The sequence below is a fragment of the Chiloscyllium plagiosum genome, unplaced genomic scaffold, assembly GCF_037043375.1.
Source record: "Chiloscyllium plagiosum isolate Xiang-an unplaced genomic scaffold, Cpla_swu_hap1 HiC_scaffold_2, whole genome shotgun sequence".
Lineage (NCBI taxonomy): Eukaryota > Metazoa > Chordata > Chondrichthyes > Orectolobiformes > Hemiscylliidae > Chiloscyllium > Chiloscyllium plagiosum.
In genome coordinates, this window is record NW_028270140.1 from 73,777,746 (window position 1) to 73,804,248 (window position 26,503).

The 26,503-nt window shown below is 42.5% G+C and overlaps 1 protein-coding gene across 2 annotated transcripts in view; it reads left to right on the forward strand.

Moving 5' to 3' along the window:
- LOC122561127 (guanine nucleotide-binding protein G(q) subunit alpha-like) overlaps positions 1-26,503 on the forward strand; it is a 202,270-nt gene that overhangs the window by 166,162 nt on the left and 9,605 nt on the right. Inside the window, exons 4-7 of one of the 2 annotated variants that reach the window (XM_043712596.2) lie at positions 12,228-12,356; positions 12,883-13,011; positions 13,557-13,686; positions 23,337-23,490. In XM_043712596.2, coding sequence (XP_043568531.1) covers positions 12,228-12,356; positions 12,883-13,011; positions 13,557-13,686; positions 23,337-23,490 — 542 coding nt within the window. The remainder of the gene's footprint in view (positions 1-12,227; positions 12,357-12,882; positions 13,012-13,556; positions 13,687-23,336; positions 23,491-26,503) is intronic. The other variant, XM_043712604.2, reaches the window with a different exon arrangement.

Genomic DNA, 26,503 nt, shown 5'->3' on the forward strand with positions numbered 1-26,503 from the left:
AAATCCAGTGAAAAGGAAGATAGTTCAATTGTAGTGTCCTTTTCTCAATCTAGTATGCCCAGTATCAAGGCAGTGACCATTCAAAATCAGTTATGCTGTACAAGAAATGTTGTTCCTATGCCTGATACCAGACTCTCAAGACAAATAGAATTGAATAGAATCTCTACAGTGCAGATAGAGGTCATTCATTGATGTTCCGAAGAGCATCCCAACAGACCCACCTATCCCCAGCATTATTAGTGTACCTAGACTGCACATTCCTGGACACTATGGGGGAAATTTAGCATGGCGAATCCACATAACCTGTACATCTTTCAACTATGGAAGGAAGCCGGAGCGCCTGCCGGAAACCCACGCAGACCTGGGGAGAATGTGCAGACTCTACACAGACAGTCACCTGAGGTTAGAATTGAAGCCAGATCCTTGGTACCGTAAGGCTGCAGTGCCAACCTCTGAAATCATGCTGTCCATTCTCTACTGCAAACTTGGGAATGGCAGAAGGCTCCCTAGTGGAGAGTGAAAACTTTTTCAGGGCCTCAAAGCATCTTTGAGTTCAAACTTTCTTGAGGATTCATTAAAGTACCTGCTTTGTACCTAACCAAAATGGAGAGGGTTCATTCAGGATGGTGCTGATTACATTGAGACATTTGGTTGGAAATATGTGGAGGTAAAGACCGGATGTCACAAAGAGAGTGCATAAATCTTCTAACAAATTATTCTATCTGGCTCTTGAAGTACCACATCTGCCAAAGTGGCAGACCCCACTTTGGCTTCATAGGCTATATCAAAATCCATTGACTTGGAGTTGGAAGTATTGCCCTCAATCCTGAGAGTCTTCTGTGGACAGGTGTGGTGCCCATAATTGGATGCACTACATCATAATGTTTCTGTACACACTGCCTCTATTTTTCAAGCTAAAGATCCTGTATATCTTATTAACTCTATCACAATCTTTCCCAAGGCCTTCAACAATTTGTGCACTTGTACCCCAGGTCTCTTTGCTGTCGCACTGCCTTTAGAATTTCATCTTTTTTATGTTGCCTCTTCTGGTTCTTGCTCCCAAAATGAATCACTTCACACTTCTGTATTAATTTCATTATTGCATCATTTCACTTTTTGTTAGATAGGAAGTCAGACAGGACAGTTAGTCATGGGGACAAAGGAAGTGATAGGGTGTTGTCAGCATGCATTTGGAAACTGACTTTGCACTTATGGATGATGCTGAACAGCCCTGCCCAAGGTTAGAGCAAATGTTGTAAATTAACTCTAATATCATCACTCATAGCAAGAAACTGTGACCCAAATTTAGTAGACAGTGCCACCTACTGAACTTTACCTACTGTGAATAAGACAAATCGGACTGAAAAAAGTGCTTTTTCTATTTTTGTATTTCACCTAGTTTGCTGGAAGGGCTGTGCTGCTGATATTCATATGTCACCCTCAAAACTAGAGTACATTCAGTTAATTTTACAACAGGGAATGATGCTTGAACCTGTTAAAATCTCTATAATAAATGCTACCACTTTGTTACTTCTAATGAAATGCTTTTATCCTAACCCTTTGAACTGGTGTTACTGTTTACTTGCTTTTTAAATGTATGTTGCTTGATTGCACGTCAACTGCAGCTAGTGCCTTTTCTTTCAAATCTCCTGAAGTGACTGATGTGATCGTATGTCTTAGCAATCACTATTAGGTGCTTACATTGTTAAACAGGACCAAGCTGCAGTTGGAGACATCAGCGTTACATTTCATGAACGTTAAGTTGCTAATAGTGGGCTAGACAGCATAGCAGAACTTTTCTGTGGATTTTTTTAAATTAGTGAAACATTGGAAAAATTACTGTGTGAATGTGAGCAATTGATCTCAGAAGCAGAGATAAATCAGGAAGTTGAAAGGATGGAGGAATACAGGAAAATCACAGTCACAGACAAATAGTACTGGTTATATTGTTGTAGCTGTGGACGTGCAAGTGCCCCAAACCTGATGAACTTCACCTTCGGGTCTTAAACTTTTTAAGAAGTGGCTAGTGGAATAATTGATCTATTGATTTTTAATTTTCAAAAAAATGCCATTCAGGGAAGGTCCCATTAGGCTGGGAGGTAATTATTTTTAAATACTATAACTCCTGTATTCAAAAAAGGAGATAGAAATCAAGAAGCAACAGATCAGTTATTTTTAACAGCACCACAGGAAAGATCCTAAAAGCTATTTTAAAATAAGTTATAGCAGAGAATTAAGATAAGTTCAAGAAAGTGAAGTAGAGTTAACATGGGCTTGCGAACAGGAAATCAGGATGGACAGATCTAATCGTGTTCTTTGAGGAGGTAATACGTGCTGTGTACAAGGGGAAACTGATGGGTGCACTGCACTGAGATTTCCAGAAGCCATTAAAATGCCACATCAAAGGTTTTTGTGGATAATGAAAGTTCATGGTTTAAGGATAACATGTTGGCATTGATTGGCTTGTTAACAGGAGCAAAATGTAGACATAAGTGGGTCTTTTCAATTTTGCAAGTGGCATGCCACAGCGATCTGGGCTGGGGCCTCAACTGTTAACAGTTTAATGAAATGACTTCGATGAAGGGGTAGAAGGTATATATTTGCCAAATGTGCTGCTGATACAGATAAATTGGAAAGTAAGTTGTGAAGATGAAATATTTACACTGTAAATATGAATGTGTATAGGGTATAAGCAGGTAGGGACAGAGTTACATTCAGTTTTGTGAAAGAAGAGGTTCAGCTGAGCATGACTCAGATCAGATAAGAACTTGCAGTTAACAATGGGGCGCTGGAGGTGAGGGTAATGGGTTAACAGGGTGGAAAAGCATTCTTTATGTAGAGCCATTTAACCGTATTGGGATCATTCAGTATGTAAGGTCAGTTAACAAGGTGAAAAGTATTCATTATGTGAAGCTAGTTAAGGTTAAGAACATTCCTTGTGTAACAGCAGATGGTCACCCAGTCAATATATATGTTGCCTTATCTGGATGCTCCTCCCTGTAAAATGACTATTTTATTCATTTAGAAACTATTGTTTGAGAGAGAAGACTGGGAACCCATGTCCCTGCACACATGGGCGATCATTCTCTCTCTTTCCAAGGCCCGGAATAAAGATGAAGGAGATAAAGCCATACCGTGTCTCTGAGCGTTATGCTTCAACTGAGGGGGGAACAGGACAATACAGGGAAATACAAAGCTTGTGTGTGCAAAGATGTGGCAAATGCAGCATAATGAAGGAGAATGTGAAATTGCCCATAATGACAGCAAGCGTAAAAAGAAAGCCTGTTTTCTAAATGATGAGAGATTGCAGAGCTCAGAGGAGGAGGAGGATCTGGGTGTCCTTGTGCATGAATCACAAAACATTAGGGTACAGAAGCAGCAAGTAATTGAGAAAGCTAATAGATTTCTATCACAGGGAAAAGTTTTGTTTTTATTATTCATTCATGGGATGTGGGTATTGTCACCTGGGACAGCACCTGCTACCCATCCTGAATTGGTTTTGAGGAGGTGGTGGTGAGCTGCTTTCTTGAACTGCTGCAGTCCAATTTATGTTGGTTGATCCACAATGCCCTTAGAAAGAGGATTCCAGGATTTTGACACATCGACACAAAGGAAAGGCAGTACATTTCCAAGGCCATCTAATTTCTTCCAGATTGTGATGTCCCTGTGTGTTGGCCACTCATGTCATTGTGGATGGTTGTAGTTGTGGGTTTAAGGCACTGTCTGTTTACCATAGTTTACAGGGCCCTTAGCCACTTCCCATACTTCTGCCCTCACCTCTTTCCTTTCCTTCCTCAACAATGATAGGTCCCCTGTCCTCACTTTCCACCCATTAGCTTTTGCTTCTAAAGTATTGTCACCTGCCACTCCTATCACCTTCAGTGGGATGACACCACCAGACCCACATTCACCTCCGTTATCCGGCATTCATGATTCTTGGTTCTATTGTTGTAAATAGTGTTAACGTTCTTTGTAATATCTGCTGCTAGGGTTGGAGGGTTTGAGCTATAGGGAGAGGTTGTATACGCTGAGGCTATTTTCTCTGGAGTGTCAAAAACTGATGTTTACAAAATCATGAGGGGCATGGACAAGGTAAATAGATAAGGTCTTTGCCCTGAGGGAGGGGAGTCCAATACTAGAGGACATAAGTTTAAGGTGAGAGGGGAAAGATTTAAAAGGGACCCAAGAGGTAACATTTTCATGCAATGCATGTATGGAATGAGCTGCCAGAGGAAGTGGTGGAGGCTGGAACAATTCAACATTTAAAAGGCATCTGGATACGTTTTTGAATAGGAAGGGTTTAGAGAGAAATGGGTCCAATTGCTGACAAATGGGACTAGATTAATTTAGAATATCTGGTTGGCATGGACGGGTTGGACTGAAGTGTGTGTTTCTGTACTGCATATCTTTGACTCTGTATTCAGAAATCTGTTAGTGGTTTAATTTTTTCGAAACAAAGTTAATTTTCTGTCAAGGTGCTGTAGCAGCTGTGACTGAGAGAACAGGTTATTTCTGGTGTAGAATCTGTGTGAGTAGAATTAATGAACCACAAAGGTAAAAAAAAAACATAGTTGGAGTTATGTACAGGCCACCAAATAGCAGTTTGGAGCTGGGGCGCACGATACACTAGGAGAGAGAAAAGATATGTAGGAAAGGTGAAGATACCATGATCATGGAGGATTTCAATGTGCAGGTGCACTGGGGAAATCGGGTTGGTAGTGGATCGCAAGAAAAGGAATTTGTGGAATGTTTACAAGATAGTGTTTTGGAGCAGCTTGTGGTAGAGCCCACTAGGGAACAGGCAATACTAGATTTAGTGATGTGCAATGAGGCAGACTTGATAAGGGAGGTTAAGGTGAAGGAACTCTTAGAAGTCAGTGATCGTAATGTGATGGAATTTACTCTGCAATTTGAGAGGGAGAGATGGACACAGATGTAACAGTATTTCAGCTGAATAAAGGCAACTACAGAGGCATGAGGGAGGAGCTGGGTAGAACTGACTGGGAGAGCAGTCTAGCAGGAAAGACAATGGAACAGCAATGGCAGGGGTTTCTGGGAGTAATTCAGGAGACAGAGCAGAGATTCATTCTGAGGAAAAAGAAGCATGGTACAGGGAGGATGAGGCAGCTATGGCTGACCAGGGAAGTCAGGGATAGCATTAAAGCAAAAGAGAAAATTTATAATGTGGCGAAGGGCAGTGGGCAACCAGAGGATTAGGAAGCTTACAAAGGCCAACGAAAGAGGAAATAAGGAGGGAAGAGATTAAATATAAGGGCAAGCTAGCCAGCAATATAAAGGAAGACTTTAAGAGTTTCTTTTGATACGTAAATGGCAAAAGAGGGACATTGGGGTCCCTGGAAAATGATGCTGGAGAGATAGTAGTGGGGAAACAAGGAATTGGCTGAGGAACTGAATACTTACTTCATGTCAGTCTTCGTCATGGAAGACTCGAGTAATATCCCAGAAATTTGAGATATTGGGACAGAGATGAGTATGGTGGCCATCACCAAGGAGAAGGTGCTTAAAAAATGGAATGGCCTAAAGGTGGATGAATCAACTGGACCAGATGGACTACACCCCAGAGTTCTAAGGGAGGTATTAGTGGTGATCTTTCAGGAATCGCTAGAATCAGGAAGGGTCCCAGAGGATTGGAAAATTGCTAACGTGACAGCCCTCTTTGAAAAGGGAGTAAGGCAAAAGATGGAAAATTACACGCCAATTAGCCTAACCTCAGTCGTGGGTAAGATCCTTGAATCCATTGTGAAGGATGAGATTTCTGAATACTTGGAAGTGTATGGTAAACTAGGGCAAAGTAAGCATGGTTTCATCAAGGGGAGGTCATGCCTGTCAAATCTGCTAGACTTCTTTGAGGAAATAACAAACAGGTTAGACCAAGGAGAGCCAATGGAAGTTATCTACTTGTACTTCAAGAAAGCCTTTGACAAGGTGCTGCACAGGAGGGTACTGATTTAGATAGCGACCCATAGTGTCAGAGGCAAGGTGCTAGCATGGACAGAAGATTGGCTGTCTGGCAGAAAGTAGGGACTGGGGATAAAAGGGTCGTTCTCAGGATGGCAGCCAGTGACAAGTGGTGTTCTGCAAGGCTCAGTTTTGGGACCACAGCTTTTCACTTTATATATTAATAATCTAAATGAAGGCGCTGAGGGCATCCTGGCTAAGTTTGCAGAGTAGACAAAGATAGGTTGAGGGACAGGTAGTATTGAGGAGGTGGGGAAGCTGCAGAAGGATTTGGACAGGTTATGAGAGTGGGTAACGAAGTGGCAGATGGTGTGCAAATTCAGAAAGAGTGAGGTTGTGCACATTGGTAGGTCGAATAAAGGCATGGAATATTTTCTAAATGGGAAGAAAATTCAGAAGTCTGATATGCAAAGAGACTTTGGAGTTCTCGGTCAGGATTCTCTTAAGGTAAATTGGCAGGTTGACTCAGTAGTTAGGAAGGTGTGTGCAATGATGCCATTTATTTGGATAGGACTTGAATATAAAAGCAGGGAAGTACTTCTGAGGCTCTGTAAGGGTCTGGCTAGACCACATTTGGAGTATTGTGTATAGTTTTGGGCCCTATAGTTCAGGAAGGATGTACTGACCCTGGAGCATATTCAGAGGAGGTTCACAAGAATGCTCCTAGGAATGAAATGCTTAACATGTGAGGAACATTTGAGAACTCTGGGTTTATACTCGATGAAGGTTAGAAAGATGGGGGTGGGGTGGGGGTCTAAGTGAAATGTAGAATACTGAATGACCTGGGCAGAGTGGATATTAGGAAAATGTTTCTATTGGTAGGAGAGATTAGCACCTGAGGGCATAACCTTAGAGTAAAGGGAAGAGCTTTTAAAACAGATGTGGAGAACCTTGTTCAGCCAGAGAGCGGTGAATCTATGGAATTCACTGCCACAAAAGGCTATGTATTGAGTTTATTTAAGATTGATTTCGATAGGTTCTTGAGTGTCAAGGGGATCAAGGGTTATCAGGAGAATGGGGGTTGAGAAACCTATCAGCCAAGATTGAAAGGTGGAGCAGACTCGATGGGCTGAATGGCTTAATTTCTGCTCCTATGTCTTATTGTCTATGTAAACAGTCCATTGAAAGTGATTGTGCAGGTTTCGCGCCCTACGGGAAAGTACCCGGTCTCATCTTAGCATCTTGCACAATGATGACAACTGAGAATGTTATGTGCACTTCATCCCTATGACATGCTGCCAAACTTCTTTTATATGATGTTAGCTGACTAGGGTTGGCAGTTAAGAGAATAGTGTTTTATTTCAGAATATACACTTGCCTCTACCATCTTAAGTTGCATTCACTTCAGATACTTCTAATTAAAAAGTACACACAAATCTGATGATTGACTTAAGTAGTAGCTTCATAGAAGATAAAACAACTTGTTCGGCCGAGAACTCTAGATATTTGATTAGCCTCCACATGTCTTTTATCATGTCATGGATTCCTTGGATGACTTTTTGATTTCTTATTATTCTAAGCTTTGTTGAACAAAATATCTGCAGAATTCAGCCAACTGTTGCTGCTGCAATACTGCGTGGTTCAAACTTTCAAATTTAGTAACATGATTCCCTGTTAAAACAGAAGCTATAATCAGTAGACATTACCAGAGCCATTTTTCCATGGTGCAGTTTCTAAGTGAATCAAGCTGTTGTAGAGTGATACAGCATGGAAATGGACCCTTCAGTCCAACTCGTCCACGCTGACCATGTTCTCAAACGAAACTAGTTCCATTTGCCTGTGTTTGGCCCATATCCCTCCAAACATCCAAATGATCAATCAGAACACTTCAGTGCTTGCAAAAAGAATGGTTGTTTCATTGAATGTTTCAAGCTATGTTGAAGTATGGGACACTTTAAGTGTCATACTGCATGTTGTAAATTTAATTCCTTTTCTTCAATCTGAATCAGTAGAATTATCAAATGGTAAATTATGCTTCAACAAGGATATGTATGTTCAAGTATTAAATATACCCATTTAAATGTTAATATAGCCCACATTTAATTTTGAAGAAGTTATTCTGGTGCTCATAATTCTAGAAAGTTGCTCATTTATCAAAGTTATTTCTTTTGCTAATTGTCATCTACTACTGGTTTCATTTATTAATTTGTTTGTATTAATTCAAGATTTCACTAAGGACTACTTAACTTTGTGCTTTATTGTCATTGTTATTGTCTTGACAAAGCATTTGAAACTATCTAAGTCCTCACTTAAAGTTGTGGCCGATGTTTCCAAACATTGCAATTTTAAATGAAACAGTTTCTCAAAGGCACCAATGTTAAAACCAGGAGTTAGGCTCTACAGGGCCTTCCTCCTCAAAATAAGACTTTAAAACATTATAGTCTATATGTTAGAATCGTATTGTACAGCAGATGTCCTTTGACCCAACGATGAAAGCTACTCTGTACACTATGATTTGGAGATGCTGGTGTTGGACTGGGGGGTACAAAGTTAAAAATCACACCACAGCAGGTTATAGTCCAACAGGTTTAATTGGAAGCACATTAGCTTTCGGAGTGTCGCTCCTTCATCAGGTGGTAGTGGAGGGCTCAATCCGAACACACAGAATTTATAGCACAAATTTACAGTGTGATGTAACTGAAATTATACGTTGAAAAATTGATTGTCTGTTAAGCTTTTCATCTGTTAGAATACCTTGATAGTTTCACTTCTTTCATGTGTAAATCACAAAACCTTTTTTTTAAAAAAAGTTGCATTCTTGGGTTAGCTGTTAACAATGGTGATAGCTAGACAATATGTTGCAGGTGTTGGCCCCCTGTGTTCTCTGTCTATGCCATGATGTTTAGATTGATTCTAATCTAAAAAGTGAGATAATGGGGTTTTACATGAATGCATGCAGTTTTTGAGCAAAGTACAATGTAACCCTGAAAGTACAAATTCACCCCACAAAACATGTGTGTGCATGTGGGTCTTTGTCTGTCTCTGTGTGTGTCTGTTTGTCTGGGTGGGGGTTGTGAGTGTGAGAAAGTGTATGTGTGTAGTGAGTGCAGAGTGTCTTAAGTCTGTGAGGGGGTGCATGTGTGAGTGTGTGTGTGTGTATATATATGTATAGTGCAAAGGTGGTCACCTGAAATGTGACATGAACCCAAGGTCCCGGTTGAGGCCCTCCCTATGGGTACCGAACTTAGCTATCAGCCTCTGCTCAGCCACTTTTCTCTGCTGCCTGTCCCAAAGTCCACCTTGGAGGATGGTGACTCGAAGGACTGAGGTCGAATGTCCTGGACCACTGAAGTGTTCCTCAACTGGTAGGGAACACTCCTGTCTGTTGATTGTTGTGCGGTGCCCATTGATCCGTTGTCGTAGCCTTTGCTCAGTTTCCCCAATGTACCATGCCTCTGGGCATCCCTGCCTGCAATGTATAAGATAGACAATGTTGGCTGAGTCACATGAGTACCTGCCATGTACAAGGTGGAAGGTGTCCCCACGTGTAATGGTAGTATTTATGTCCACACTCTGACACGTCTTGCAGCGCCTACCATGACAGGGTTGTATGGAGTTGTCCTGAGAGCCGGGCAGCTTGCTACGAACAACAATCTGTTTGAGGTTTGGCGGTTGTTTAAAGGCAAGTAGTGGAGCTGTGGGGAAGGTCTAGGTGAGGTGCTCATCCCCATTGATAATGCAGGTCACAAAGAACATGGTGTAATTTTCAACTTTTTGAAAAAAAGGTTTTGTGATTTATACATGAAAGAAGTGAAACTATCACGGTATTCTAACAGATGAAAGGCTTAACAGGCAATCAATTTTTCAATGTATAATTTCAGTTACATCACACTAAATTTTTGCTATAAATTCTGTGTTAGGATTGAGCCCTCTGCTACCACCTGATGAAGGATCGATGCTCCGAAAGCTAGTGTGCTTCCAATTAAACCTGTTGGACTATAACCTGGTGTTGTGTGATTTTTAACTCTGTACACCAGTTCCACTTCCCATCACTTGGTCTATATCTTTAAGTGTTATGACCTTTCAGGTGCTCATTCAAGTACATTTTAGAGGTTGTGAGGTTTCCCAGCTCAACTCCCCTCCCAGACATTGCATTCCAGAAGTTGAAAAACTTTACGTGGCTAAATTGTTAGATTGGTAAATGAAAACTTGGAAAAAAAATCATAATATAACTTGCAGTTCCTACTGCTCATCGTTAATCATGCTTCCCACTCCCTTATCCTCTTGGTCACTGAAGATCATTCCTCTCTGTAACTCTCCAAATTGTAGACTTTTTCCCTCTCCCTGTCCCTTCAGGAGTGGAGCCTAAGGTATCACTTTCAGGGAGGTTCCACTCACTAAACTCCAGGCCGCTGGACTGAGCTGTAGCCCAGTCCTGGCCACTTTGTACTACACCTCCCTGAGATGACACATTGACCACCTCCCTGTCTCTGCTACTGCCTCCAGCTTCCCTCCCCTTCACCTTATATAGCCACGGCAGGGCTCAGTGGCGTCTCCTCCCTTTCTTTCCTTGTATCAAAACTCAGACTGAAATCAGCAGGTTCTGAAGTGAATGCTGGTCTGACTTCTCACTGCACTCTTGAAGTTTGCTGTATTCCTTTTAAATGATCTGTTTGAATTACCTGTTGAATGACATTCCTCTACACTGAGCAACCATCACCCTCTACTGTTCTTCCAATTGTGAGTTGCCATTTCATAAGAGATCCTGTTTGCCAAGTCAGACAGGGAGGGAGGAAAAGCCAGTGAACTCATCCATAGATGACACATGGAGGAGGAGGAGGGGTGAAGGTCAACTTCCTATAGCCAGTCCACAGGAGCGGCTCCGTGTGAAGCCCAGAGGTGACCAGCATGAACGAGGCGTTGTGTCCTCTTAAAAATCGCCAGCAGGCATTGGCTACAATCTGGCATGAACAAGTGACAACCCAAGCAGGTGGCACAGAGCCCGCCAAGCGATGGATCTCTGCTGCAGACTTCAGCCAGGTGTGTGGCATGGGGAGAGACTGCAAGTCACCAGGTTCAGCATGAGGAACAGCTTCAATTTAGACAGTGAGAGAGCACGTCAAAATGCTGTCAATCAGGTGTTAAACAGCAGTAAAATGAATCTTGCCACACTCAACAAAATTGCAGGCCCAAATAACTTCCCAACTTTAAAGCAGAACAGTGCTAAATGAGGCTGACTTAAACAGGGACCCCTGCAGTCTCTACACAGTGTGGAATTCTTTTAAGTGCTACTTTTTTTTTCCCCGTGCTGCGCATTCACTGTCACACTCTGTTGATTTTGCTTGTTAAGTAAAATAGCAACAAATCAGGATTGAAGAGATAGTGACCATGCAATTAAAAGTGAGAATTGTACCTAAAGATGGCCAATAGGGAGCTACTAAGGACTAACTACCTGGCAAAAGGTGATGAACCAACTTCTGCATAAGAAAATCTATAATTCTTTTCTCACTCATTGCAATATCTCATGTCTAAAATAAGTTATTATTTCAAAAAATGTCAACTGCAGTTACATATTCTGGGATGATGTAATGCAATATACTCCTTGAAATATAGTTTGTATTTGAAACCCTTCAGTAAATGTTTTGCATGAAGCTTCGGCAGCTCCTATAATTGTAGCCTTGAAATTGATATATTTGCCCAAAGATTTAATTCCCTATCTAGATCTATGTCCTGTAGTCTGAGTACATGCTATCTGCACAATTTTTGAGAAAAATGCTTTTTAGTCTGCTGAACCAGACTGCTCCTAAATTGAAATCTCTCTCATTGGTGCTGAGTGTAAATGCTGACTCCATCTGTCAGTATTCAGACTTTTGCTCTTGGCACTGCATCATTCTGCGCTGACCTGTTTGGTTTTTAACCATCTTTCTCAGTTTCTTGAATTTCGTTTATTTGGAAAAAAAATGTTAAAATAAAGTTATGTCATTCAAAAGAAATGTTATAAGAAACAAGAGAATTGATTCATTCTTATTACACAATTGCATAGACATGATATTGGCATTTGAAAGCATTAATTCCACCAATTCAATGACCTTGTTAAATAGTAGGCTCTAAATGGGATAATGGCATATTTTCCCTCAAGTTATGAGCAATAACAGGAGATCCTGCTCATTCTTTTAAAAATGATCCAAACATATGAATTTGTTTTAATTTTTGCAGTATCTTTCCTTACTTGGCTTTCCACAAATAAATCAAGGCACTCACTTAGAGGAGCCAATGCATCACATTTAATTTTCTTTCTTATTTCACAGCTACCTTAGTGATACTGATCGTATTGCAGCACCAGATTATCTGCCAACTCAACAGGATGTGCTGCGGGTTCGAGTGCCCACAACTGGCATCATTGAGTATCCATTTGATCTGGAGAATATAATCTTCAGGTACTGATTGGGGCCTGTTGTAAATTTCCTAGTTAGCAGATGTTGTGTCTTCCCAGTACTTTCAAGTTCAATCTGATGACATACACTACTTGTAATTGACCTTATTTCTAAGTAGTACTTATGGATTAGTGTCAAGGACAAAAATGCACACAATCACGGTCTTGGAAATTAAATACCTTTTGTGTAAAATTAAAAACCTTTCAGAGAACCTTGCCAATTCAACTAAAACATGTGTTTTTTTGAAAAAAAAAGCACAAGTTTCATGAATTCTATATTAGAGGAATACTGGGAAAATGCACTCTGCATTCTAGGGAAAGTGGCACAATCTGGTGAGGAGTAGGTTTGAATGTTAAGAACTATCCCACATCACCTCCTTGAATAAGTGGTACCATCTTGGGGAATTCACCATGACTCTTGTTGCCAGGAAGAATGGTGATCACCACAACACCCTGTTTCTATTTTCCTCCCCAGCTTCCCTCTCCAATGTCACAGTCTTTGCATTCCTGTTGTTTCTCCCTGTCTGTAGCTATCTTAAAGACTTGGACCGTATAGCAGAACCTACCTACCTACCCACTCAACAGGATGTGCTTAGAGTGCGAGTCCCAACAACAGGGATCATTGAATACCCTTTCGACTTACAAACCGTCATTTTCAGGTAGAAGAAAGTTACTAAAAGACAGTATTAGTTTTTACAGCTTGGACAAAAACCTTCCATTTTCAAGGACTCTTTGAGCATGATGTAAACTGAATTTCAAATTTGTAAACTTAATAGATATGATTGGAACAAAACAGTGCATGCTTCATAAATCTATGATTACTTTTAAAGGCAATATTTATTTACAACATTCGATGTTTATTTGCAAGTTGCTTTTTTATTCTTTAAATTAACCAGATAATCTAATATGTATTAAATAATGAGATCATTGGGTAAACTAAAAATTATTATTTTGCATTTTAAGTTGTCATCATTTGCTTAACAAAGAGACTGAGGTTCATGTAAATTCTTCAAAATGAATATGACTTATTTTTTCTGTTGAGCTATTATTGAATTAATCATATGAATATTTGTCAAATGCATGTATGTTACAAATTTTAAGGACTTCTCAGCTATTGTACTATATTGTTGAAATTTGGACTTGTCAGGTTTTCATAACATTATAGCTGGTTCATACGCAGTTTGGTTTTACATTGGTCTTTCAGAATGGTCGATGTTGGGGGTCAGCGGTCAGAACGAAGGAAATGGATTCACTGCTTTGAAAATGTGACATCTATTATGTTTTTAGTTGCTCTTAGTGAATACGATCAAGTTCTTGTGGAATCAGACAATGAGGTAAGTTATGTTACACATGACAATCCATGTCGTCCTTTATATCACATGGTTAATTTTGCTTTCAATGAAGATTACATTACAGATCTGAGTTTGATACACTGTCCCAGAAAAAAAATAAAAATTGTATTCTCATAGTATATGTTGTATCAAAAAAGCATACTAGTTAGGAAAAGTAACAATAAACCAAAGAATTGGTGAGGGTAGCGTGATTCAAATCTTATGGTGAATTTAAGGGTCTCCGTAGAGATTGATAACTTTTCAAAAGATATTTGCATTTCCAGTAATCAACTGGAAGTATCACACAAGATTTCGAGTTTAAAATCTTTTGCCTCTAACAAACCAACTAAATGTAATGAATATCTGGCACTGTTCAATAGGTAGTTTTCATTCCTGATGAAGGGCTTTTGCCCAAAACGTCGATTTTTCCTGCTCCTCGGATGCTGCCTGACCTGCTGTGCTTTTCCAGCACCACTGTGATCTATATTCTGGTTTCCAGCATTTGCAGTCCTCACTTTTGCCCACTGTTCAGTAGGTAACCAATCCACTAAACTACAAAAAAGGTATTTCCCCATTTAACTTTTAATGTGACTGAAAATTTAATTCTTCCCTGGACATAGGGGAAGTGCCAGAAGACTGGTCTGTAATTGCTGGAGTTATTTTCCTATCGATTTAACTTTGGTGATATGGAAGCTTCTAGAAACACTTACTCAGGATAGAATTTTTAGTCACATGGAAAAAGATACATCGATTAGGAAAACTCTGCATAGATTTATAAAGGAGAAATCAGGTTTATCAAACTTGATTTTTTTTTGAAGAGATAACTTAAGTTTCAGTGTGAGTATTATTTTTCTGGGAGGTTTTTGATACCAGCTTGAGGAAATTTATAAATAATGGTATAAGTGGGACAGTAGCAATGTTGATACAAAATTGGCTGAGTGATGAGCAACAGAGTAATGGTCAATAAATATTTTTGAGCTGGAGGAAGGTTTGCATTGGAGTTCCCCAGGGTCAGTATTGGGACCCTTAGTTTTCCTGCTTTAATCTGAATCTTGATTTGCAGGTGACAATTTCAAAGTTTGCCGATGACACAAAACCTGGAGGAACTATAAACTGTGAGGAGGAGTGTGGAACTCCAAAAGGACATTGACAAGTTGGTGGAGTGGGCAAATACGTAGTAGATGAGCTTCAATGTAGGGAAGTGTATGGTGATGCACTTTGGCAGGAAGGACATTGGAAGACAATATAGGATATGAAGTGCAATTTTAAAGGGTCTGCAGGAGCAGGGGGGACTTGTATGTTTATGTGCACAGATCATTGAAGGTGGAGGACAGGTGGTGAGAGCAGTTAATAAAACACACAGTATTCTTCCTTTATTAATAGAAACAGAGTGTACAAGTGTGATGTAGCACTTGTGTACACCACTGGCTAGACCTCAGCTAGAGTGTTGTGTACAGTTATGAGCGGCACATTATTGGAGAGATATGAATGCACCAGAGATATTGCAGAATTCATTGAAAAGTAAGGTTTCATTTCAGTTATCAGGATAGATTGAAGAAATTGGGACTGATTTGCTTGGATAGAAGGAGACTGCGATGAGATCTGATAGAGGTTTTCAAAATCATGAGCTGACTGGATAGAGTAGACAAGGCAAAGTTGTTCCCACTCATAACAGGATCAAGAAAGAGAGGATGTAGATTTAAACTGATGTGCAGAAGGAGCAAGGCTTGTGAGAGAGAAAAATCCCCTTAGTTATGCAGTGATTAGTCAGGGTATGGAATGCACTGCCTCGGACTGTGGTAGAGCAAGTTAAGTTCAGACATTCAAAAGCATTGGATATTTATTTGTATAGTAATAGTGCACATGAATATGGGGAAAAGGCAAAAGATTGGCACGAAGCAATGATGCTCATTTAAAGAGCTGGTGATGCGGCACAATGGGCTGGTGATATAGGTAGTGAATGGTCTGGATGCCTCGAGCTCTTGCGCTCGCTCAGATTTTTGCAGACTGCATTAGTGGTACCATTAAAAACCTTGTTAACTGATATTACAATGGCTTTTTATAGATTCTTTTCATCTACCTTGTGGTATAACTCACTACATTTTATACCCAGGTAGAAATGCTGATTAGCTATTTTCTAAACATTCAATTCCATAATACCTTGAATTTACATAAACCGTTCAACTGCTTATCAAACCTGATATTCCTATCACCTGCCTATGATTTGGAGATTAACATTCTATACATACTCAGCACAAATGCTCTTACTGTTGTGTAGAGGTGTAAGAATCCAGCAGTATATGTCATGTTGCAGACTGGTGCGGCCGCATCTGGAGTATTGTGTGCAGTTTTGGTCGCCATACTATAGGAAGGATGTGGAGGCACTGGAACGGGTGCAGAGGAGGTTTACCAGGATGTTGCCTGGTATGGTAGAAAGATCGTATGAGGAAAGGCTGAGGCACTTGGGGTTGTTTTCATTGGAGAAAAGAAGGTTTAGGGGTGACTTGATAGAGGTGTACAAGATGATTAGGGGTTTAGATAGGGTCGACAGTGAGAATCTTTTTCCACGTATGGAGTCAGCTATTACAAGGGGGCATAGCTTTAAATTAAGGGGGGGTAGGTTCTTTACTCAGCGAGTCGTGAGTTCATGGAATGCCCTGCCAGTAGCAGTGGTGGACTCTCCCTCATTATGGGCATTTAAGCGGGCATTGGATAGGCATATGGAGGATAGTGGGCTAGTGTAGGTTAGGTGGGCTTGGATCGGCGCAACATCGAGGGCCGAAGGGCCTGTATTGCACTGTATTCTTCTATGTTCTATGTACCTTCCCAATATAACGAAAACTCTCTCCCATTAATAACCATGTCCCCGTGGCTTCATGCTCAGCAAAATAGTAGAACATGTGACTAATTTATTCTTCTGTTTTGCCTTGAGGAAACGTTTGTAACTTGAAGGAGGTATGAGTAGCAGAAAGACATAGTGAGAGTAGGGGTGGAAGGTAGACACTGCTGTTGGGTAGGATGCTGGTGTCTTGAGACCAGAATAAGTGGAACTGAGTAGAGGGAATCATACCATTGGCAAGTTTACAGGGATAGAAGGAATTAATCATTGAATAACTTAAGGACAAAGTAATACATTTGGTGTTTAATGGAACTGGGTACAATATCAGCCAATGAAAAAATGATTGGTTTGCAAGACTTCTCTTGAGATAGAATATGCTGAATTCCTGACTGTGTTGTTATGTTGAGGAAATAACAAAAGGGGACTGGCATTTCTCTACTGCTGAGGAAAGATTTGTCAGTATATGGCACTATATTATCTCTATCCAGCATTTGAGGAACTATGAACAGTAAACAAGTTTCCACTGATCATTTACAAGATGAGGAGGGGCCCAATAGGGGGGAAAGAGGAGAAATTTAACAAAAGACAGGCTGTATTATTTAAACAAAGAAATACATGGAATATAATTACAGGAATACATTTAGCAGAATCCTTTTGTTGAAAAGAAGACGTGAATTTGCAAGAAATTCCAAAGACCGTGTTCCAAATTTATTTCAGAATATTGAAAAGAAAACAGTGTTTCAGTTTTGAAATCTGGTGTTGAGTTCCAATTCATCCCATTCAGGAACTGCCAACTGAAAAGATACTGTAGACAAACTTGTCTATGTAACATGCTAGTGAGAATACTTATTGTCTCTACTGAGTACTAAATATGAAAGGAAATCCATTTTTCACAAATAAATGACAAAAAAGATTTTCGGAACTTGATGTGAAATTTTAAGATCAGGTAATTGCAACAAAACAGAGTAATACTGGGATGTTTTGAATTGTGTGTGTTTGGCTTGCATATTGGAACTAATGTTCTGTTCGTATAAACAAATAAAGCTAATATCCCTGATTCGACGCTGTGGAATCGGATTTTACTCTGACATTAGAAACAGTGCAGCTGAGCCCCAAATAGGCAATGACGTCTGAGCAAGATTGATGTTCAGACCAAGCCAGTTTTAATGATGGATTTCATTCACATGCCACAGAACTAGCAAAGAAGTTATCTGGTTGAAGACGACTTTTCGGGATGAACGTGAATGTTTCGGGGTACACTAGTGAATGGAATGGGAAAGAGGCGAAATGACAGGATGGAGGTGTGAATCCCGGAACAAAGGGAGCCTAAGACTACTGTGAGGGCTCCAGAGGAACATTCATGTTACTTTTGGCCGAAAAATAAACACTTTTTTTCCAATTAAAGTGCTTAACATAGTTAACATGTCTCTCCATGAAGATGTCAAATATCATTAACGATTGTCATGAAAACCCATATGGGAGAAAGTGAGGACTGCAGATGCTGGAGATCAGAGCTGAAAATGTGTTGCTGGAAAAGCGCAGCAGGTCAGACAGCATCCAAGGAGCAGGAGAATCGACGTTTCGGGCACGAGCCCTTCTTCAGGAATGAGGAGAGTGTACCAAGCAGGCTAAGATAAAAGGTAGGGAGGAGGGACTTGGGGGAGGGGCGTTGGAAATGCGATAGGTGGAAGGAGGTTAAGGTGATAGGTCGGGGTGGGGCGGAGAGGTCAGGAAGAAGATAGCAGGTTAGGAAGGTGGTGCTGAGTTCGAGGGTTGGGACTGAGACAAGGTGGGGGGAGGGGAAATGTGGAAACTGGAGAAATCTGAGTTCATCCCTTATGGTTGGAGGGTTCCTAGGCGGAAGATGAGGCACTCTTCCTCCAACCTTCGTGTTGCTATGGTCTGGTGATGGAGGAGTCCAAGGACCTGCATGTCCTTGGTGGAGTGGGAGGGGAAGTTGAAGTGTTGAGCCATGGGGTGGTTGGGTTAGTTGGTCCAGGTGTCCCAGAGGTGTTCTCTGAAATGTTCCGTCAGTAGGCGGCCTGTCACCCCAATATAGAGGAGGCCACATCGGGTGCAGCGGATGCAATAAATGATGTGTGTGGAGGTGCAGGTGAATTTGTGGCGGATATGGAAGGATCCCTTGGGGCCTTGGAGGGAAGTAAGAAGGGAGGTGTGGGCGCAAGTTTTGCATTTCTTGCGGTTGCCGGGAAAGGTGCCGGGAGTGGAGGTTGGGTTGGTGGGGGGTGTGGACCTGACAAGGGAGTCACGGAGGGAGTGGTCTTTTCGGAACGCTGATAGGGGAGGGGAGGGAAATATATCCCTGGTGGTGGGGTCCCTTTGGAGGTAGCGGAAATGACGACAGATGATACGATGTATATGGAGGTTGGTGGGGTGGTAGGTGAGGACCAGTGGGGTTCTGTCCTGGTGGCTATTGGAGGGGTGGGGCTCAAGGGCGGAGGAGCGGGAAGTGGAGGAGATGCAGTGAAGAGCATCGTCGATCACGTCTGGGGTGGAAATTGCAGTCTTTGAAGAAGGAGGCCATCTGGGTTGTTTGGTATTGGAACTGGTCCTCCTGGGAGCAGATGCGGCGGAGACGAAGGAATTGGGAATATGGGATGGTGTTTTTACAGGGGTCAGGGTGGGAGGAGATGTAGTCTAGGTAGCTGTGGGAGTCAGTAGGTTTATAGTAAATGTCTGTGTTGATTCGGTCGTCCGAGATAGAAATGGAGAGGTCTGGGAAGGGGAGGGAGGAGTCTGAGACGGTCCAGGTAAATTTGAGGTTGGGGTGGAAGGGGTTGGTAAAGTGGATGAACTGTTCAACCTCCTCGTGGGAGCATGAGGCAGCGCCGATACAGTCATCGATGTAGTGCAGGAAAAGGTGGGGGATGGTGCCAGTGTAGCTGCGGAAGATGGACTGTTCCACTTATCTTACGAAGAGGCAGGCATAGCTGGGGCCCATGCGGGTGCCCATGGCTACTCCTTTGGTTTGGAGGAAGTGTGCGGATTGGAAAGAGAAGTTGTTCAGAGTGAGGACCAGTTCAGTCAGTCGAAGGAGAGTGTCAGTGGAAGGGTACTGGTTGGTGCGGTGGGAAAGGAAGAAGCGGAGGGCTTTGAGTCCTTCATGCTGGGGGATGGAGGTGTACAGGGACTGGATGTCCATGGTGAAGATAAGGCGTTGGGGACCGGGGAAGCGAAAATCTTGGAGGAGGTGGAGGGCGTGGGTGGTGTCCCGAACGTAGGTGAGGAGTTCTTGGACTAAGGGCGACAGGACCGTGTCGAGGTATGCAGAGATGAGTTCAGTGGGACAGGAGCAGGCTGAGACAATGGGTCAGCCGAGGCAGTCAGGTTTGTGGATTTTGGGCAGGAGGTAGAAACGGGCGTGCGAGGTTGTAGGACTATGAGGTTGGAGGCGGTGGATAGGAGATCCCCTGAGGTGATGTGGTTATGGATGGTCTGGGAGATGATGGTTTGGTGGTGGGAGGTGGGGTCACGGTCAAGGAGGCAGTAGGAGGGGGTGTCCGCGAGTTGGCATTTAGCCTCAGTGGTGTAAAGGTCGGTGCGCCAAACTACTACCATGCCTCCCTTGTCTGCCTGTTTGATAGTGAGGTTGGGGTTGGAACGGAGGGAGTGGAGGGCTGCACGTTCCAAGGGTGAGAGGTTGGAGTGGGTGAGAGGGGTGGAGAGGTTGTGGCGGTTAATGACGCGACGGCAGTTGGCTATGAAGAGATCGAGGGCAGGTAAGAGGCCAGCACGGGGTGTCCAGGTGGATGTGCTGTGTTGGAGGCGGGAGAAGGGGTCGTCAGAGGGTGGGCGAGAATCCTGGTTGAAGAAGTAGGTGCGGAGGTGAAGGCGACGAAAGAATTGTTCGATGTCTCGCCGCGTGTTGAACTCGTTAATCCGAGAGCGTAGGGGTATGAAGGTGAGGCCTCTGCCGAGGACTGATCTTTCATCTCTGCCGAGGACTGATCTTTCATCCCTTGGCAGAGGCCTCACCTTCATACCCCTACGCTCTCGGATTAACGAGTTCAACACGCGGCGAGACAGCGAACAATTCTTCCGCCTCCTTCGCCTCCGTGCCTACTTCTCCAACCAGGATTCTCGCCCACTCTCTGACGACCCCTTCTCCCGCCTCTAACACACCCCACCCACCTGGACACCCCATGCTGGCCTCTTACCTGCCCTCGATCTCTTCATAGCCAACTGCTGTCGTGACATTAACCGCCTCAACCTCTCTCTCTCCCCGCCCCCCCCCCCCCCCCCCCCACCCCACCCACTCCAACCTCTCACCCTTGGAACGTGCAGCCCTCCACTCCCTCCATTCCAACCCCAACCTCACTATCAAACCGGCAGACAAGGGAGGCACGGTAGTACTTTGGCGCACCGACCTTTACACCACTGAGACGAAATGCCAACTCGCGGACACCCCCTTCTACTGCCTCCTTGACCGTGACCCCACCTCCCACCACCAAACCATCATCTCCCAGACCATCCATAACCACATCACCTCAGGGGATCTCCTATCCACCGCCTCCAACCTCATAGTCCTACAACCCCGCACGCCCGTTTCTACCTCCTGCCCAAAATCCACAAACCTGACTGCCCCGGCCGACACATTGTCTCAGCCTGCTCCTGCCCACCAAACTCATCTCTGCATACCTCGACACGGTCCTGTCCCCCTTAGTCCAAGAACTCCTCATCTACGTTCGGGACACCACCCACGCCCTCCTCCACCTCCATGATTTTCGCTTCCCCGGTCCCCAACACCTTATCTTCACCATGGACATCCAGTCCCTGTACACCTCCATCCCCCATCACGAAGGACTCAAAGCACTCCGCTTCTTCCTTTCCCACCGTACCAACCAGTACCCTTCCACTGACACCCTCCTTCGACTGACTGAACTGGTCCTCACTCTGAACAACTTCTCTTTCCAATCCTCCCACTTCCTCCAAACCAAAGGAGTAGCCATGGGCACCCGCATGGGCCCCAGCTATGCCTGCCTCTTCGTAGGATATGTGAAACAGTCCATCTTCTGCAGCTACACTGGCACCACCCTCCACCTTTTCCTCCGCTACATCGATGACTGTATCGGCGCTGCCTCATGCTCCCACGAGGAGGTTGAACAGTTCATCCACTTTACCAACACCTTCCACCCCGACCTCAAATTTACCTGGACCGTCTCAGACCTCTCCATTTCTATATCGGACAACTGAATCAACACAGACATTTACTATAAACCTACTGACTCCCACAGCTACCTAGACTACACCTCCTCCCACCTTGCCCCCTGTAAAAACGCCATCCCATATTCCCAATTCCTTCGTCTCCGCCGCATCTGCTCCCAGGAGGACCAGTTCCAATACCAAACAACCCAGATGGCCTCCTTCTTCAAAGACTGCAATTTCCCCCCAGATGTGATCGACGATGTTCTCCACTGCATCTCCTCCACTTCCCGTTCCTCCGCCCTTGAGTCCCACCCCTCCAATAGCCACCAGGACAGAACCCCATTGGTCCTCACCTACCACCCCACTAACCTCCATATACATCGTATCTTCCGTCGTCATTTCCGCTACTTCCAAACGGACCTCACCACAGGGATATATTTCCCTCCCCTCCCCTATCAGCTTTCCGAAAAGACCACTCCCTCCGTGGCTCCCTTGTCAGGTCCACACCCCCCACCAACCCAACCTCCACTCCCGGCACCTTTCCCTGCAACCGCAAGAAATGCAAAACTTGCGCCCACACCTCCCTTCTTACTTCCCTCCAAGGCCCCAAGGGATCCTTCCATATCCGCCACAAGTTCACCTGCACCTCCACACACATCATTTATTGCATCCGCTGCACCCAATGTGGCCTCCTCTATATTGGGGTGACAGGCCGTCTACTTGCGGAACATTTCAGAGAACACCTCTGGGACACCTGGACCAACTAACCCAACCACCCCATGGCTCAACACTTCAACTTCCCCTCCCACTCCACCAAGGACATGCAGGTCCTTGGACTCCTCCATCGCCAGGCCATAGCAACACGACGCCTGGAGGAAGAGTGCCTCATCTTCTGCCTAGGAACCCTCCAACCATAAGGGATGAACTCAGATTTCTCCAGTTTCCTCATTTCCCCTCCCCCAACCTTGTCTCAGTCCCAACCCTCGAACTCAGCACTACCTTCCTAACCTGCAATCTTCTTCCTGACCTCTCCGCCCCCACCCCCACGCCGGCCTATTACCCTCACCTTAACCTCCTTCCACCTATCGCATTTCCAACGCCCCTCCCCAAGTCCCTCCTCCCTACCTTTTATCTTAGCCTGCTTGGCGCACTCTCTTCATTCCTCAAGAAGGGCTCGTGCCTGAAACGTCGATTCTCCTGCTCCTTGGATGCTGCCTGACCTGCGCTTTTCCAGCAACACCTTTTCAGCTATGAAAACCCATATGATACACCACAACATACAAGAGCACCTTGTGTTTGGTAACATGTGCAGGCCTTTCCAGCAATATGCACATCCCAACCTGGAATAAGGGTTTTTAAAAAAACAATAACTGGGCATATTATCGGGTGATCCTGTTCTTATGTTCTGATGTTTCAGCAGTTAGTTGACCTTTCTTTTATCCTAATGTTATCCTTTCACTGAGTGGAACTTTGGCTATTTAACACCCCATTTTGAGCAACATTGTCAATTGTCTTCAGATTTGTGAGAAATATATTATTTCCACATTTGAGCTTGAAACTGTGTACATGAATAAACTGCAGGACCTTTTGTCTTATTTCTTCTAATTTCTGATTGTGAATTTTGTTTGCTTCAATATAATTATTCCAGAATCGAATGGAAGAGAGCAAAGCACTATTTAGAACGATTATCACATATCCCTGGTTTCAGAACTCCTCCGTCATCCTCTTCTTAAACAAAAAGGATCTGTTGGAAGAAAAGATCATGTATTCTCACTTAGTTGATTATTTCCCAGAGTATGATGGTGAGTAAATTGAATTTAAAATTATTGCCTAAGGATTTTATTTTATAAAATGCAATTAGATTAGTTTTTGCTATTATCGTGAATATGAAACTTTGAAAAATGTTCCTTGATTAATATCCTTCTAATTGTTGAAATAACTGATCAAGTATTTGAATGCATTGAATTGGAATCTGTTAACTTTTAAAATCATTTGGTTGTGGGGAATGTATTGTTTCTTTGTTTTCCTATTGATTTCAAAACACTGGTTTCAATTATATCAATAAGTGAATTGATACAATATTGAAGTGTGTTGGAAGGTAAAGCATAGAAATAAGTGTTTCAGCCCCAACTGTTCATATTAATATTTATCCAAGTGAGCAGTCATATTAATGTCATTATTTCACTATTTCTGTAGCTCAATACCACCTTTTTAATTATACCACCTATTTGATCTAAGCAAAAAAGAAGGTAAGGGAAAACAATTAGCAGCAGCCATGAGTTAGAATGTGACAATATTTTGTGATTGACCACCGAGGAATACCACATATATATACAGACACAGGTACCCACAGACTTATAACCAGCGTTTGAGATTATTGTTTTTTGGGGATATGATTAACATTAAACTTTCTGCAATTAATCTGTAGCAGATGTGAGAAGAGAAAAGAGGTACTGAGGCTGTTCAACCAAGCTTGCCAACTCTAAACCATGAAAAATGAAAGACTTGTATTTCTACAAAATTTGTAATGATTGTTGGACATCTCAAAGCACTTCACACCAAGCATGTACCTTTCAAATGTGGTTGCTGTATTGTAGGAAAAGTGATATCCAATCGATGCACAGGCAACTCTTAAAAACAGCAGTGTGATGATAATCACATATTCTGATTTTGTGGTGATGATGGAGGTATAAATATTCCCTAGGACACTGGGATAACTTCTCTGCAGAATCAACAATTGTTGTATGGACTTCTTACATCTGTTCAAGCAAGTGAATGGGGCCTTGACTTAAATGGCTTTTCCAAAAGGTGGTGTCCTAACAGTGCAACTCTCCCTCAGTATTGCACTGGTCTGTCAGCCTTGATTTTTGTGATCATACCGTAAAGTGGAACTTGTACCGAGAATCTGGTGATTTGGAAGTGCTACCAACTGAGCCATGGTTGACACCCAGGAAGCATCAGTTATCATTTTCAAATCAATGAAATCTATATAGAAAATGAGAGAGAAATAACAAAAAAGGATTAACAGAGATAGAGACAAAAATTAAAAATAACATTTTTTAATCTTGGGAGCACAAAGGTTTGAAAGAATTAGACCTATCTTGTTAATTTTTCAATTCTAAAAAGTTTGAGGGTTAGTAGTCATGGCCAATCATACTAAAAATTAATTTATACTTACATTCATCAGCATAACCTTTTTTCTTCCATGCAAAACAGATTAACAGGTTGTGTATGCAACAACCTCAAACTTTATATAGATTTCAGTTCTGTTGCTTATGGATGAGGAGGAATACGTAGTAACTCCATGATTCCTGCATCAAACTGTGTATTTGTGTGCCCCAGAAGTTGCTGTCCTATTTACTCCACAAATGATGAGTAACCTTACAATTATTCTCGATTCAGTAATCAGTCAGATTCAGAAAAAAGGCTAATGGAATATTATTTTTATAGTAAGAATACTAATACATTCATTTGAGTGGAGGGGAGGTGAAATTGCTACAGCTATTTCAAGACCTATTTCGCAATATTCTGGAGTGCTCTATAAATTTTGGGGTATACAACTTGGAAAAAATAGATCAAGGAAGGATATATTCTCCTGACTCTAAAGGTTAGATTAAGAGGAGAAATTGCATAAATTTGGTTTATATTTAAATGTTATTTTATTTGAAGATTTTAGTATTTTGGAAATAATTAATAGGATCAAAAGATGCATTTTTCAAAAGTAAGGCATTTAAGAACTGAGGGCAGGTTCACATGGCAGTTAGGATGGCAAATGCAAATGCAATGTTGGGGGGCTTTCATTTCAAGAAGGCTAGAATACAAGAGCAGTTATGTAGTGCTGAGGCTGTATAAGTCTTTGGTCAGTCTACATTTGGAAGATTGAGAGCTGTTCTGGACTTTGTATTTAAGAAAGGATGTGGGGGGAGGGGTCAGAGAAAGTCACAAAACTGATTCTGGGGTTAAGGGGCTTGTCATGTGAGGAACGGATGAGGACTTTGGGTCTGTAATTAGAGTTTAGAAGGAAGGTGGTGGGGGGTGTCTGATTGAAACTTTCAGAATACTGAGCGGCTTGGATAGTGTGAACATGGTGAAGATGTTTCTACCAGTAGGAGAGACTAAGACCCGAAGCCACAGCCTCAGTGAAAGGATGCCCCTTTCGAACTGAAATGAGGGTAGTGAAACTGGAAATCATTGCCACAGAAGGCTATGGAGGCCAAATCATTGAGTGTATTTAAGACGGAGTTAGATAGGTTCTTGACGAGACAGGGTATCAAGGGTTACAGGGAGAAGGCAGGAGAGTGGGGTTGAGAAACATTTCAGCCATGATTAAATGGCACAGCAGACTCAGTGGGTCAAATGGCCTAACTTTTGTTCCTTTTTTTTAATGCTGTTATGGACAAAATCAGTGCTGTGCTATTTTAGAGAGATTTTAGGATAACATTTTAATACAAACGTTTGTTGAAATATGAACACTTCTCCCACAAAAAGCCCTGGATGCTTGCTGAATTAATTGTTTTAAATCTGAGATTGATATGCTGGATAAGAGGATAAAATTATATGAAGGGCCTTTTGGCACAATGGTAGTGTGCCTAGTTCAAGTTCCATCTGCACATATTGTGTCTGATCAGACAGATTTAAAAATACTTGAATCAGTGTGGAATTGAAGCAGATGAATGGAGTTAATGATGAAGTTGGCTTGAAATGAAAACAAAATTCTGGAGAAAGTCAGCAAACCTGGAAAGAGAAACAAAGTTAACATTTCAAGTCAGGTGTAATATCTTCAGAATTCTAAATATCTGTTTCTCTCTCCACAGA